Raw genomic sequence first — 13,401 nt, 5'->3', positions numbered from 1 at the left:
GGGAAAGGAAGCAGTAATCAAACATAGCTTACCAAGCTTGCTTATAATAATCAAAATCATTCCTTATCGTAACACATTGTCTCGTGAATTGTAGCTCTATAGAAAAAAAAAAAGAAAAGAAAAAAAAAAAGTCTTATTTTACCAATATGCTGAAATTAATAGCTAAACTAGACCTTCAACTATCAAAAGCTGTCTGCCCTCCTACTGGTAGGAGATACAACACTGATTTTTCTTTTAACTTGGTTTTCTACAGCCAGTGCTGTGGCAAAGGTTGAAATGTAACTAACAGCAGATATTGCAGAAAAATCCTTTAACATTTACAAAAGAAATTTTAAAATTAACCAAATTTGTTCAGCTTCTCCTGAAGTGATTATGCAACACTATAAATGTGAGCAGTACCATCTGGAAGGAAGATGTACAATGCACATGCATCCATTATTCGTACATTTTCACACTGTACCAAGCCTCTGGGGGAATGTATTTTACCATGATATTTGAATTGGAAAAATATCATGTAAGGACTTAAATTTGAAAGGAAATTGGTTGCATTTAAATACATTTACAGAATTAAAAGCTAAACTCAAAATATAAAGTAAAAATTATATGCACATCTTCTAGCAAAATGGGTAAAGGAAGAAGGGTATTTATATAGCTACTTTAAACATCTAGTTTAGGTAGCTACGTTTTCCACATGAACACTGCAGAAAGTCTGACTTTGGTCCACCAAATCACCTCCTACCCTTTAATATCTGCTTGGGGAGCATGAATTCTTAGCTTAAGCACAGGCAAAATGACTAAAGGAATTGCAAATGTTGTGTATTAATTAGATCCTCATTTCATAGTACTGAAGGCTTACTTGATTTCAAGATCTCTTTCCTTCACTATGCAGAAATATGAATGGGTAAGTACCAAGCAAGTCTTGGGAATAAAGGCTAGGAGAGACTATAAGCATGCACTGAAGGACAGAAGGAAAAAGAATGGCTTGTGAGAGGCACACAAAGATACCTCTTCATAACGGATTTAACAGAAATATGGCCGCTATTGCAAACATCAAAATGCTAGGCAATTCTGTTTCTCAGGATACAACCAGGTTCCTTGGAATTATGTGGGCCAAGTATGACTTATTCACCACATCCCAAATATATCTGTAACCACACACTTACTGGAACCAGCATATTTCTGTCTGAATGCAGCATTTCTACTTAGCTGACTAAACTATGTCCTATAGATGCAGCTGAGCATTACTCATGAGATTTGTGGATAGGAGTGAGATCTTCACTCGCACCAGTTGAGTCGACTTCATAAAGTGAACTACCTTTAGCAGCAGATCTATTATGATGATAAACCTTTTTCCTTGTGCTACTCATAAATTATCTCCCATTCTTGTATTTCCAGAACTCAGAGGCAAAAGTGGCTTAATGGTTGACTCATGTCTTATTCAAAAGTGCAGAGAAGAGAGCAGCAACAAACAAAGCCTCACTGGAAAAACCCAGCTCCTGTTTGCAGTCAAGATCTAAACTAATTTCCTATATAGACATATGAGCCTTTCTTTGTCAACGCTTCTTTTTCCTCAGTTACCACACAAGTACAGTTGTGCAACACACTCTTCAAAGGATCATGCTGAAATTCTGCACTGAAAAACAACACACGGAGAATTTGGGTCCAGACAAAATTATGTGGCTCACTTTCCCTAACTATCTTTTGGCAGTAGTTCAGAAGAAGGAGGAGGAAAAAAAAAAAAAAACACCACACTATTCAGGGCATTCAAAAAAATTACATATGCCATACATTTACAGCTATTTTCTGTCCAGCTAAATGTCAGAAGTTGGAATATAAAAGAAAAATGGATACAGCTTTTCCTCCCTCACTATTTATGTGTCAGTGTCCAGTTTATACTGCACAATCCAACAAACAATTGTTGAGACTTAAGCAACAAATCATCAGAATAGCAATGGGCTTAATACCTAGTGTAACAGCCTGAAGGCAAGCAGTGGCTAAACTTGACTTTTTTCCTATCCAAATTAAGAAAATGAGGCATGACCAGGTTGCATTTCAGATGGACATTTAAGTAACACATACTTACGAGACTGCTTCTGTATTTCAACTACAAGCTACCATTACTTAAAATGTAAAGTTTGCATTTATTAAAATTTGCATCAGATGAGTGTTCTTGTAGAGTCACAAAAATTTAGAAGAGGACGAGAATGTGTTACAAAACCTCTAGTGACTCCGGCCTATTTTGCTACAGAAGTCTGCTTCACACCTCTCTACGGAGTAAAGAAAACACTATGAGAAAGCTCTGAGCTCATCTGTTCAAGAAGGTGTAAAATACATTAAAGATGTGTGAGAAGAACCGGTAAGAGAACCATTGGGATTTTCTCACTGGGTGCATTTATTTGAATGTCAGCAGTTTTAATCTAGATCACTCATTATACAACAGAACACACCACATTCACTGGTGATACCGGAAGACCACCTCTTCAGCCTGGCTGTGTCGCTTCTCTGTTAGCTCTCAAAGCTGGGAAGTCAACTATCTTTATAATAGATATAACAAATTAATGAGTTGTATCAATAAATACCCTCCTAAAATATCACTCAAGCTCATAGCTATGAAATGTTTCCCTGCAGTGTAATTTTTGTTTGCATATTTGGCAGGTAACCTAACTTTTACTGCAGTGAACTTCCTTGAATCAACTCACATTTAATGGCTTGGTTTTTTTGTTTTTGTTTTTTTTTTTTCACTCCCTTTCCCTATTAATGCTTTTAGACAAATTCACTGCACATTAATTTTCATTGCTTGTTCTCTCATGCAATATAGGCCATTATTTCTCAATCCCAGTAAGTTTTCTAAGTGAACTAGCTTCTAGCAAGTTGGTTAGCAAGACCTGCTACAAGGTTCCCATTCTGAGGGGTGCAGGTGTTTGCACAGCAGTTGGAATATTACTTTAGTTTAGCTGATACGTTCACAGGTTTGTCAAGCACACCTGATGGCAGGGTAGTAAGCAAAACAGGGTGCCCTTCTTTACCAGGACATTACTTGAGCAAACACTACCTACTGTTGTTAGAAATAACACAGAGAAGACTAAGGTGTGGGATTCCTTTTTCATAGTTTTTTGGGAGTTTTTTTTGTTTGGTTGGTTTGATTTTTTTTTGAGCCATCCAAATAGAACAGAATAGACTTCGAGAAATATTATTGCATAATTTTTCAGTGATAGGGAAATCATATTTGACAATAGAAGTAGCCCAGTGAAACAGTTTATCAGAACAGGTGATTTACAAAGCCTTTCTCTTGCTCTTTCTTCAACCCAGGTGGAATTCCTGGAATTAGATATATATTCTCTGCCCTACCACAATTCTGTTCCTACGTGATCCTAGACACATCTCTACAAGTCCACCCACCTCCATCCCAGCCTGGAGGTTATGCACACTGCAAGTGTTGGAGCTACTTCCCAACTCACCTTCCTGCTTGCCAGGTGGGTATCTCAGTCCCCTGGTTATTGGTCATAGGTCACTGGTATTTAACAGAATACTGTGAGAAGCTTTTAGGAAACTGCAGGAAAGTTTTGTAAAAGAAAGATAACTGAAGGTGGGTGGTGATTTCTCATGTATGACAAAAGCACTTCTGATTCCTGACCATCCTGTTCCTTTGCCTTTAACATTTCTTGATCAAAATTCAGGCAAAGCACTTAACAGTAGAAAACAAAGGGTTCTTGTTTTGTGAAACAGTAGCTTCACAGCATGTGATACTGCTTTGGCGTTTGTAAAACTTGAACATGTCATGAGAAACTGCATAGTTGGTAAGCCCTTTACAGCCACTGGCAATCTTAATCACACACATAAAGTGATCTGTAGCCAGGGAACAGGTATCTGTACATTTGCATTTCAGATAAAAAGTTTAAGAACTACAGCCCCAGCCAAGCAAGAAGAGTTTGCATGGGTTCCAGTCTGTCAGCAAAGGCAACAGTTACTAAGATGTCCTTAAAAGCATCACTCTTAATTTAAGTATCAAAACCAAACCTCTCCAGTGATCCACTTCATAAGCTTCATTGGAATAGATTCATTGGATCCACTTCATTGGAACAGATACAGACTTGCTCTCTTTGCCTTCTGGTCCACAAAACAGGTGGCAACGAAGCTTTCAGTGAGGTACTTAGGAAATACCAACAATAATTTACAAGATACAACTTGTTTTTGATATAGCTGTCTATAAAGCTGCAATTCTTCCTCTTCTAGAAGTTTCAGATAGTTACGTATAGCATTAAAGTATCAAGAAAATAAATAGAAAAGTTTTTCTTTTCAGTTTCTTCAGCCGCTTTAACAAGCTGCGTTCAAACCAAGCAAACCTACGCCTTTGTCCTTCTATGAAAAACAAAAACATACTTCCAAGGGAAATGCTCAATCTAAGCTGATCCTTGACCATGAAAGTTACTCTAGAAGGTTAATACTGATTCTTGGACAGTCTTCATTTCATCACATTAATGCAGAAGGCAACCCCGTAGATACCTACAGAGACTATAGGTAATTGTTTATGTTCTCTCAACAGCAAATTAAGCTTATTTACACATACGAAAACTCACTGTAAGGTGACAGATGGGAGCTTCTGTGGGAAATATGCACTTAAATTTTAGGTTTCATGTGAGCTGTAGCTGAAAACAAGCATGCTGCCTGAGATTGAAATCTCCCAGCTGTATTGATTTTCAGAATGGAACATGACTATTAGCTATTCACAGACACTCTCTCCTCATGCAGCAGCAAGCTGCTCTCCCTCCTCTCACAGGAAAAAGGGCACCAAGGAGAAGAGCTACTGGTGCAGCTGGGGGCATTTGCTACAATGGATCTGAATGAAGACAGAAGGAGAAAGAGAAGAAAAGCATTTGTTTAGTAGTGCAGAAGTTCATTAACTTTTCACACTGGGCCTTTTTTTTAAAAAAAAAAAAAAGGCAATTTCATTCAATCTCTCCTTACCCATCCTACTCTCTTCATCATATATATATATCTAACTCCACTATGCAGCCTGTCTCTCCTCTCCTCATACACAGCAACCTTAATCATCACCCCTGTCACCCACCCCAAAAACATCTCAGCTCCAGCTTCCAGGAGGAGCTTCCTTCATCCTCGTCATTGTCTGGTCACGTGCAACCATCCTAAAAGCCTTGCATTGGGGCTTTCTCCTCTCTGTCCCAGTCCTTGCATCCACTGTAGGTTCACTGCAGCTCCCACAGTGCATTCCCTACCTGAGCTCTGCACTAACAAGGGCAGAGGAAAGCCGAGGACGTGGGCCTGTCCCTCAGGCAGGCTGTCAGTTCACACCAATACAGCTTGCAAAAGAAACCCAATCCCAAATCCCTGCAGTTCTCTTCAGGTTGTCTTGTCTGCCACTTCCACAAAGTAAAAGGCTCCTTGCATGGTTGCCAGAGAACTTTAAGAAGGGATTGTGCAGCCAAGCACGTGTGGTAGGAAACAAACACTACTGAAATAACACTGGAGAACTGCGTACATCCTGAGTTTGGCAGGCTTACTGAGAGAGCCCTGCTTAGATTCATGGCACTGGTGATTTACGGGGGATGTACACAGCTGACCTCTGGGTTTGTTTAGATTCATGACCTCAGCTGGCACCATCCCAGCAAGCGAACAAGCACAGAAGCCTACTCAGCTAATTAGCCCCTTCTCACCAACAGCCCTGTACCGTACCTTCGGGCATGATTCAGTAATGATGGTATTGAGCATCTCCATCAACGGGATGTCTGCGTGTACTCTGTGCCAAACTGCATGCTGTAATAGTTTGCAGGAATTGCATTCACGATCTCAGGCAAGAGAGAAGGACGTTCTTCAGAAATAAATTATGAGCAGAAACATTTGATACAGTTTCATGACACTCTGACAAGGAAGATTTACTTCAGTAAGTAAGGTACAAGATTAATGTGCTGAGCTTCTGTCTCCTGGGCATTCAAAGTCCATAGCACCTCCACAAGCTCTAAGTTTACTCGACTAGAAAACACACAAATAAAACCTAACATTAATGATGTGGCAGACTGACATTCATGGATGCTGAAAGCCAATGCACATCAATGCTGACCTAGAACAACCAATGCTACAAGGGAGCGTGTTGTCATCTCACAACCCACAGACTGCTCTGTATAACACAGGGGCACTTCACTGGCCATAGCTTGCAAAGAAAACTAGCTGTTTTAAGTGCTGTCACAATCACAACTCATTTCTCTTACTGCAGTCCTCATAGCAGACAGAAATGGGAAACCTGTCATTTCTCCCAAGGTTACTCTGCACACTCCCACACAAGAGAATTCCTAACCCCGTGGGCACAGATCTGAGGAAGTTATGAATCACCCAGTTTTAGGAAGAACCAGGAGACACTCACAGTTGGTACAGGCACTGATCAACAAAAGTTTCCCTTTTAATTCCACTGTCAGAGGAGCACATGCTTTTAGGATAGTATCAGGACTCCAATGGTGGGAGCAGTCCACCTGACTCAAACTCCCATCGTTTGTGCCCAGTACCAGCCAGCCCAGGTGCCCCCGGAGGCGGCTGTTCTGTTACTTACACCCATAAGCACAAGACCCACACACCAGATCAGCTGTGCAAGAAACAATATACGGTGGATCCTAAGACTACAGAGCAGCTATTATTGCAGTAGCAACAACTTCATACAGACTGATTCAGATGTTCCTAATGGATAGTACCTTAATTTTTTTCCATGAGACAAGCAGTTCTTACAGTCCCTGAAGTTTGTAGCTGAAAGCCTCATACAGGCAACAACTGAAGCTGCAGCAGAGAAATGATGGCTGCTAAGTCATCATCTTTAGAAGCAGGAAACAGGGATGCAACATTCCTGTGACAGCATCTTCAAATGCCTGTGAGCGCTCATGCAATTTGTGTCACAGAATTAACTGTGAGATAGGTATCCATTGTAATAAACCAGGGGATTCCTTTTGTTCACCTTCAGTGTACAAAAGTATTCAAAACACAGTGCTTAGAGAACTCTTCTGCATGAAAAGTCCATTTTCCCCCCAAAAATATTGAACCCAAGTCCTAGATTTCAATTTCTGCAAGTTTTATGGCTAGCATCATACCAATGAAGCCATCCTTAAATACATCAAGCAGATGCAAAATGGTATAGTAATATCTGCCTGAATATTCAGAAGATCAGTTAATCAAAACTGCTCATCTCAGCGGGATCATTAGAAAGTGTATTCTCATTTCTAAAGTGTAACTTCCAATCACTACTGATCATTTGAGCAAATAGAGCCAACTATTATGCTTATCCCATAGCTTAAGTCATCTCCCAGCTGACTGCTGCAGCCTCCAGTTTCACTTATTTCCTCAGTGCTGCAGTTATGCATGAACATAAATAATTATGGCACAATAAAAACCAAAGAACCTCAAATAAATGGGACTTATTCAAACCAAAATAGTTTATATGAGGCAAAGCATGAAATTCTGACGTGAAGTGTAAAGTTGCGTCTATTTTTAACATTCATTTTCAACTTAAACATTCCAATTTAAAAATAAACCTAAAAAATTATCTGTAATATTTCATCTTTCTTAATATTAGCTTTCCACAGCCTCAGTTTCCATTTCAATTGCGTAAGTGTACAGGATCTAAGTTAAATCTGTTTAAAAAAAAAAAATCACAACTATTTCCTCTGAACTAAAGCATTATAAATACAAAGCTCATTAGATCCAATTAAATTTATTTTTTACAATCAGGCCAAATGATTTCAAGCAAGTTTTTAAACAAATGGTGAATTTAGCAACTTCAGCTTTTTCCATAAATGTGAGGTAAAAAAGATGGTGGCAATGGTCAGAGCTCTTCAGTGCTTAAGAGAAATCAGCAACGCGTAATTTTGCTTCAGATTGGATCCCGCATGTCGGAAGAGGTTCAATCCATGTTCAATCCAAGAAACCACTTACCCTTTCAGTGGCACACAGCTTCTCTAACACAAATTTTAGCTACACATAATTCCTATGTGCGAGCAGGTTGAGTGCAGTAAATTACAAATGCAAATGGAAATGCAGAAAATTACTTTCTTTCAGAAATCCACTCTGTCCCCTGAATGCAAACCTTGGTACACCTTGATACACTGCCCAAAACCTTGCACATTCCCATAAAGGAATTGGTGTACTTTAGATAAATTCTCCTTCTGTTCACGCAGCCTTGACTGCGTGTGATAACATGGTTGCTTTATACTTGTATGTAACCACATTTTGGAAACAGGACAGATAACAGCAGGGAAAAAAAAAAAAAAACTGCTTGCTACTGCACAATGTAGCTAGACAAATCTATAGAATAGACTAGGCTAAAAAAAAAAATCTTTACCTGAGCTCATAATTTACATTAAAATTAAAAGTGAAACATTACAGTTGCCACAGAACAAATGTGGCTTATCTTCAGTGTAGCTGCATATGAGAAAAAGCAAGTTTCATTTATATATCTTAACAGAAAGACAGAGCCCAGAGAAATTCTGTCCCATATACCAAAGACAAGATGCTCCAAAAATGGGCTTCTTAAATTAAAAACAAATGAACAAAAAACAGTGAAATTCACAGAAAATAGAAGCCAGAAAATAAGCTACAATCTATACTTCTCCTTTTTTTTACTTCTCCTGTACTCTCAAGTCTTCCCTCTACTCACCACTACGTGAGACATCTGAATGCAACATGCTGAAAGCTCTCTCACTTGGTAATCTCTACCACTAGTCTAAAGGACACACAAGTTTTTTAGCAAAATCTGTCTTCAAGAGTGTTGCTAAATATTGTACAAGCCATGGGTAAATGTTACTGCATGTTATATTTTGAATGTGGGACTCTGAAGCTTTACCTGATTAAATAGTCTTGAAGATCAGCTTGAGTTTTGGAGATGTTGCTGCAGGAGATCTATACCTGAGAGTACTGTCACTGCAAACTCCTGGCAGGAGGGACCAAGAGGGTAAAAACCTGACATTGTGAGAGTCAATTGCAGGAGACTATACAGAGATAATGAACTTGCACAAACATCCTCCCCAGGTGCAGCCGTGTGGTATAGGAGGAGGTACGGCACAACCCAGATCAACAGCTAACAAAATACTGGAGTCAGAGAGGAAGGCAGAATCTATCCATGAGGAAGTAAGATCTGAATTTTCACCACTTTGCGGCACCTCGGCCGCACTCAAGTGCAGTGCAGAGCCCTGAGGCTTCCCATACTGCAGGGGAAATAAAAGCTTCTAATGCTGCAACAAGAAATGCAAAAGAAGAATGTTAAGGAAAGTCACTCTAATATGAAAATGAGAAACACTCATCATACATTTTCATGCCCTCTTCTATACATCCCATCTGAAAAGCTAACTCCCACGCACAAAATAGGAGGAGGATGGTCTCACATATTACATTTCACAAGTTGAACTAAGAATGTTATAATCCTCACTTTTTTGTTACATATTTAAAATAATTAAAGCTGCGAAAGTTACTGGACTCCAAGACACACGCCGCAAGTACAAAGCAGCAGCTTGTGCACAGCTGTACCCTGCAAGGCAAGTCCCAAGCAGACACCGCCTGTCTGTTTCCTTTGCTAAAATAAAGCAATCTCTCTGAAGGAGCTGTCACCACTAATGTAGCTGTAACGTGCACTTTTGACATGTCATCGATTTGAATCACCAGAAATGAAAGTTAAAGACTGAAAATTTGGCTGTGTTTACATAGAAGAAATACTTTGCTAAGAGCACTCTACTATAAAGCCTCTGAAACAAAATAACCACCGGCTGTTGTTTTAGTTTCTAGTCGTGTGTTCAAGGAAGCATTCAAGTATCTGTTTATTTATCATTTTAACACTTGTTCCGTTCCCTACAATAAACTATGGATGTGCAAATGACAAATGCCAAGTGCTTCTATTATCTTCAATTCACACAAAGCATATCAATCATCATGTTATCATGCATATGCAAACCCAAAGCCTGATAGAGGCAATTGTTTTAGATCTCTCCCTAAAACTTCCCTTTTTTAAGTCATTCTGGAAGTCCTCCCAAAGATTTAGCCACAGCTCAGCTGCCTCCCCTTGACACATACTTTGTTACAAACCACAAATCACGAAATACCGGAGGTTCTGCCCTATCTTAAAGACTGCATGGGGTCTAAATTTAAAGAGCGTTCAAACTCTTTTGTCAATACATAGGCTATAAATCCAAAACCACTGGGATAAGAGTTATGCATCACCTGTGCTAGCTGGCAGAAGCTTGGAACTTGCTGGCCAGGGGCTCCCAAGGCTGGGCAGGAGGTTCTCTCTCTCTACTTGTGGCTTGACTGACAGTCCTGCCAAGAGGGATTCCTCCTCACTAACCTGTTTTACTGAAATACTGCCAGAAAGAGACCTCTGTTACACCCCTGATGTGCAAGGGGGAAACAGCTTTTATCTGGACCTTCCTGAAAACAGCAGAGTAGTGCATGCCAAGATGGGATCCTGTCATTATTCCCAACTTAAAGGAGGCGAATTAGCAGTTATCTTTAAACAGAGTGGTGTTCCTCGTTCTTTTAAGAAAAGGATGAGTACAAATTCCAAGAGAGTGGCAGTGAATTGGAACTACCACTTCAGTGGCATCCTGGACACGAATGAGCTTTGGTAAAGCACTGAATTACCTGCCCCAGCACACAAGTGCAAGGGTCGGCTGAGATCTATGCTTAGAAACTTCTTCAGTACATAATGGTTTTGTGGTCTTTCATGTAGATACAGACCATTTTCACCTTTTAATCATAGAACAAGGAAAACACCTTTAAAATGGTACAAGTACTGCTTATTTTGCATTTGCATAGCCTGTGCAGCAAAGTTAAATGGATTTCATAGCACAAACTACATAAAACACATTATCCTAGTAATTATAAAACCTATCCATGTGATAAGCAGAAAACGCATTTATGCATATGAAAATGCCAGTGGTTCTCTCCCTCTGTGACAGTACTTCACATACCCATCGTTCCTCCATAACCAAATATTGCCCCATAGTTTCACCAATACCAGCATTTTTGACTTTGCAGTCTGAACTACAATTAATTATCATTAACTATGATTAGAAAGTTTAGAGGAAAAGCATAAAATAGGTGATAAAAAGAGGCAACAAGATATCTATTTGTGGCCTAACACCGTTTCATTCAATGGCATGTTTGTTGCATGACTTTGCACGCTGCCACATCACAAAACCCCTCCGTTTTGTCTATGCTCCAGCAGTAGTCACAGACTGCACACAAATGGTCTCTCCCTCGAGAGACATGGCCACCACAAAAGCAGCTGTGCTTCTTTTTAATTTTGTACACATCCACCATTGCATCACCCCACTTCAGTTTTTAAGGCTTCTTTTAAAGATTTTTGCTTTGTTTCAGAGTTCAAAGCACAGTGATCTTCCTCAGACTGTGTTTTGCCCTAGGGATTCTCCCATGCTGTGCTTGCCCTCCTCAGAAAGCACAGAATAGAAAGAGATGCAATGATATAATGCAGAAACTGATTGTTGTGGTATACACTGTTGGAGTTGGTATGGTATTAATATGGAAAGTTTTCTGATGAAGGCTAACTAGGGTCACACATGATGTTCTGAAGTTTCCCCAAACAATTCAGTAAAGTACTGATATTATGCAAGAATCGTGATACCTGAAGATCAGCAAATGGATTTACTTCTAGCTTTTCACACAGACATAAATACTCTTAACAATGTGAGAGGAATAAATACTTTAAATGGAAAAGCATCATTCAAGACTCCAGGGGCTATTCTGCTTTTTACATATGACATGCGTATCTCCAATTTCACTTGCAGTAGATTAATGCAGCCTCACATCAGTATAGGAGTACTTGCACAGAAGAGCATCCTAACACTTGCTGAATAGCTTACATCCTCAGTATGGTGTAACATTTCAACATCTTTCAGCATACACCTCTAGACTGATCTACCCTGGTGAGATGTGTCTCAGTAGGAAAAAAAAAAAAGGGGGGGGGTGCATTTTCTAGCTTTCTTCTCAATGCACACACAACCATGTAAATGCCAAGTTAAGCTATGGAGAAATAAAGAGCAGTTCAGTTTCTTGTTTGTTTTGTCTTTGCCAGGAACCAAAAACTGTGTTGTTCGCAAGGAAAGGCCCAACCAGATGTTAGAGAAGGAAGCATTTCATTACTCATACGTTACCTCATAGATGTTTGTTGCCATAATGGATTACACAGACATGAAAGTCAGGTTACTTGACAAGAGCTAGAACTACGAACAGCCATTGGATTAAGTGTCTACCGGGAGTACTTGATAATGCAAAATTAATGTTCATACCCAGTATCTTATTAGGGCAGTTGTTCTCAGTTGGAGTTTCCAGCTGTTGTGGTTTAACCTGGCCGGCAGCTAAACACCACACAGCCGTTCGCTCACCCTCCCCCTTCCCTCTCTGGGATGGGGGAGAGAAACGGGAAAGTAAAGCTTGTGAGTTGAGATAAAGACAGTTTATTAAGACAGGAAAATAATAATATCAATAATAATAATAACAATAATAATAGTATTAATAATAATAATGTGTACGAAACAAGTGATGCACAATGCAATTGCTCACCACCCGCTGACCGATGCCCAGCCTATCCCCGAGCAGCCGGCCCCCCCACCCCAGCTAGCCACCCCTATATATTGCTTAGCATGACGCCAGATGGTATGGAATACCCCTTAGGCCAGTTTGGGTCAGCTGTCCTGGGTCTGTCCCCTCCCAGCTCCTGCTGCACCCCCAGCCTGCCCGCTGGCAGGACAGAGTGAGAAGCTGAAAAGTCCTTGGCTTAGTGTAAGCACTGCTCTGCAACAATTAAAACATCAGCATGTTATCAGCGCTCTTCGCATCCTAATCCAAAACATAGCACCCTACCAGCTACTAGGAGGAAAATTAACTCTGTCCTAACTGAAACCAGGACACAGCTTATTTACCTGGCGCTCTGTTTGCAGCAGCAGCAGGCAGCTTACTTCATCACTCAAAACTTCAACAAGGCAGTTACCAAAGAGAAACAGATCAGCAGGAATTAATCAGCATGGCAGATAGTATAAATTCCAGGGGGAAAGAAACAGCTTTCCATATACCTGTTGGGGTCAATAAGGAATTGTGCCCACCGGATCAGCCTGGATTAGATAGGTAAGGTTAGAACAGTGCCAGACTGGGAAAATATTTTGGGTTAGTGATTTTTTTTTTTCCCAGAAAGACTAAACTCTTACAATTGGCAGAAAGCACCTTTCTGTCAAAGTCAATAATAGGGTCCTATGCTTCATTGTCATAATGCTTTGTCTAGTTGCTTCTTCCAAATCTACATGGTCACTAATGTCTACAGCTTTAACCCTGGATTATTACAAATGCACAAAAATCCTCTCTGAGCAAAAAAGTACATGGAATAAGCTAACACTGCAGCATGGT

The 13,401-nt window shown here is 40.0% G+C and overlaps 1 protein-coding gene across 11 annotated transcripts in view; it reads right to left on the bottom strand.

Moving 5' to 3' along the window:
- The window catches only part of GRIN2A (glutamate ionotropic receptor NMDA type subunit 2A), a 214,984-nt gene that overhangs the window by 150,868 nt on the left and 50,715 nt on the right, over window positions 1-13,401 (bottom strand). The window contains exon 2 of one of the 11 annotated variants that reach the window (XM_080556987.1): window positions 33-96. The exons of 9 other annotated variants lie outside the window; for them this stretch is intronic. Coding sequence is in view for 1 of the 2 variants with exons in the window: in XM_080556994.1 (XP_080413120.1) it covers window positions 5,692-5,733 (42 nt within the window). In the remaining variant the exon portion in view is untranslated. Of the gene's footprint in view, window positions 1-32; window positions 97-5,691; window positions 12,530-13,401 lie in introns of those variants that run through there. One more of the 11 variants, XM_080556994.1, reaches the window with a different exon arrangement.

This window comes from Anser brachyrhynchus (assembly GCF_964034855.1).
Source record: "Anser brachyrhynchus genome assembly, chromosome: 15".
NCBI classification, from domain to species: domain Eukaryota; kingdom Metazoa; phylum Chordata; class Aves; order Anseriformes; family Anatidae; genus Anser; species Anser brachyrhynchus.
The sequence above is the reverse complement of the archived record's forward strand: the minus strand, read 5'-3'. Positions and strand labels throughout refer to the sequence as shown.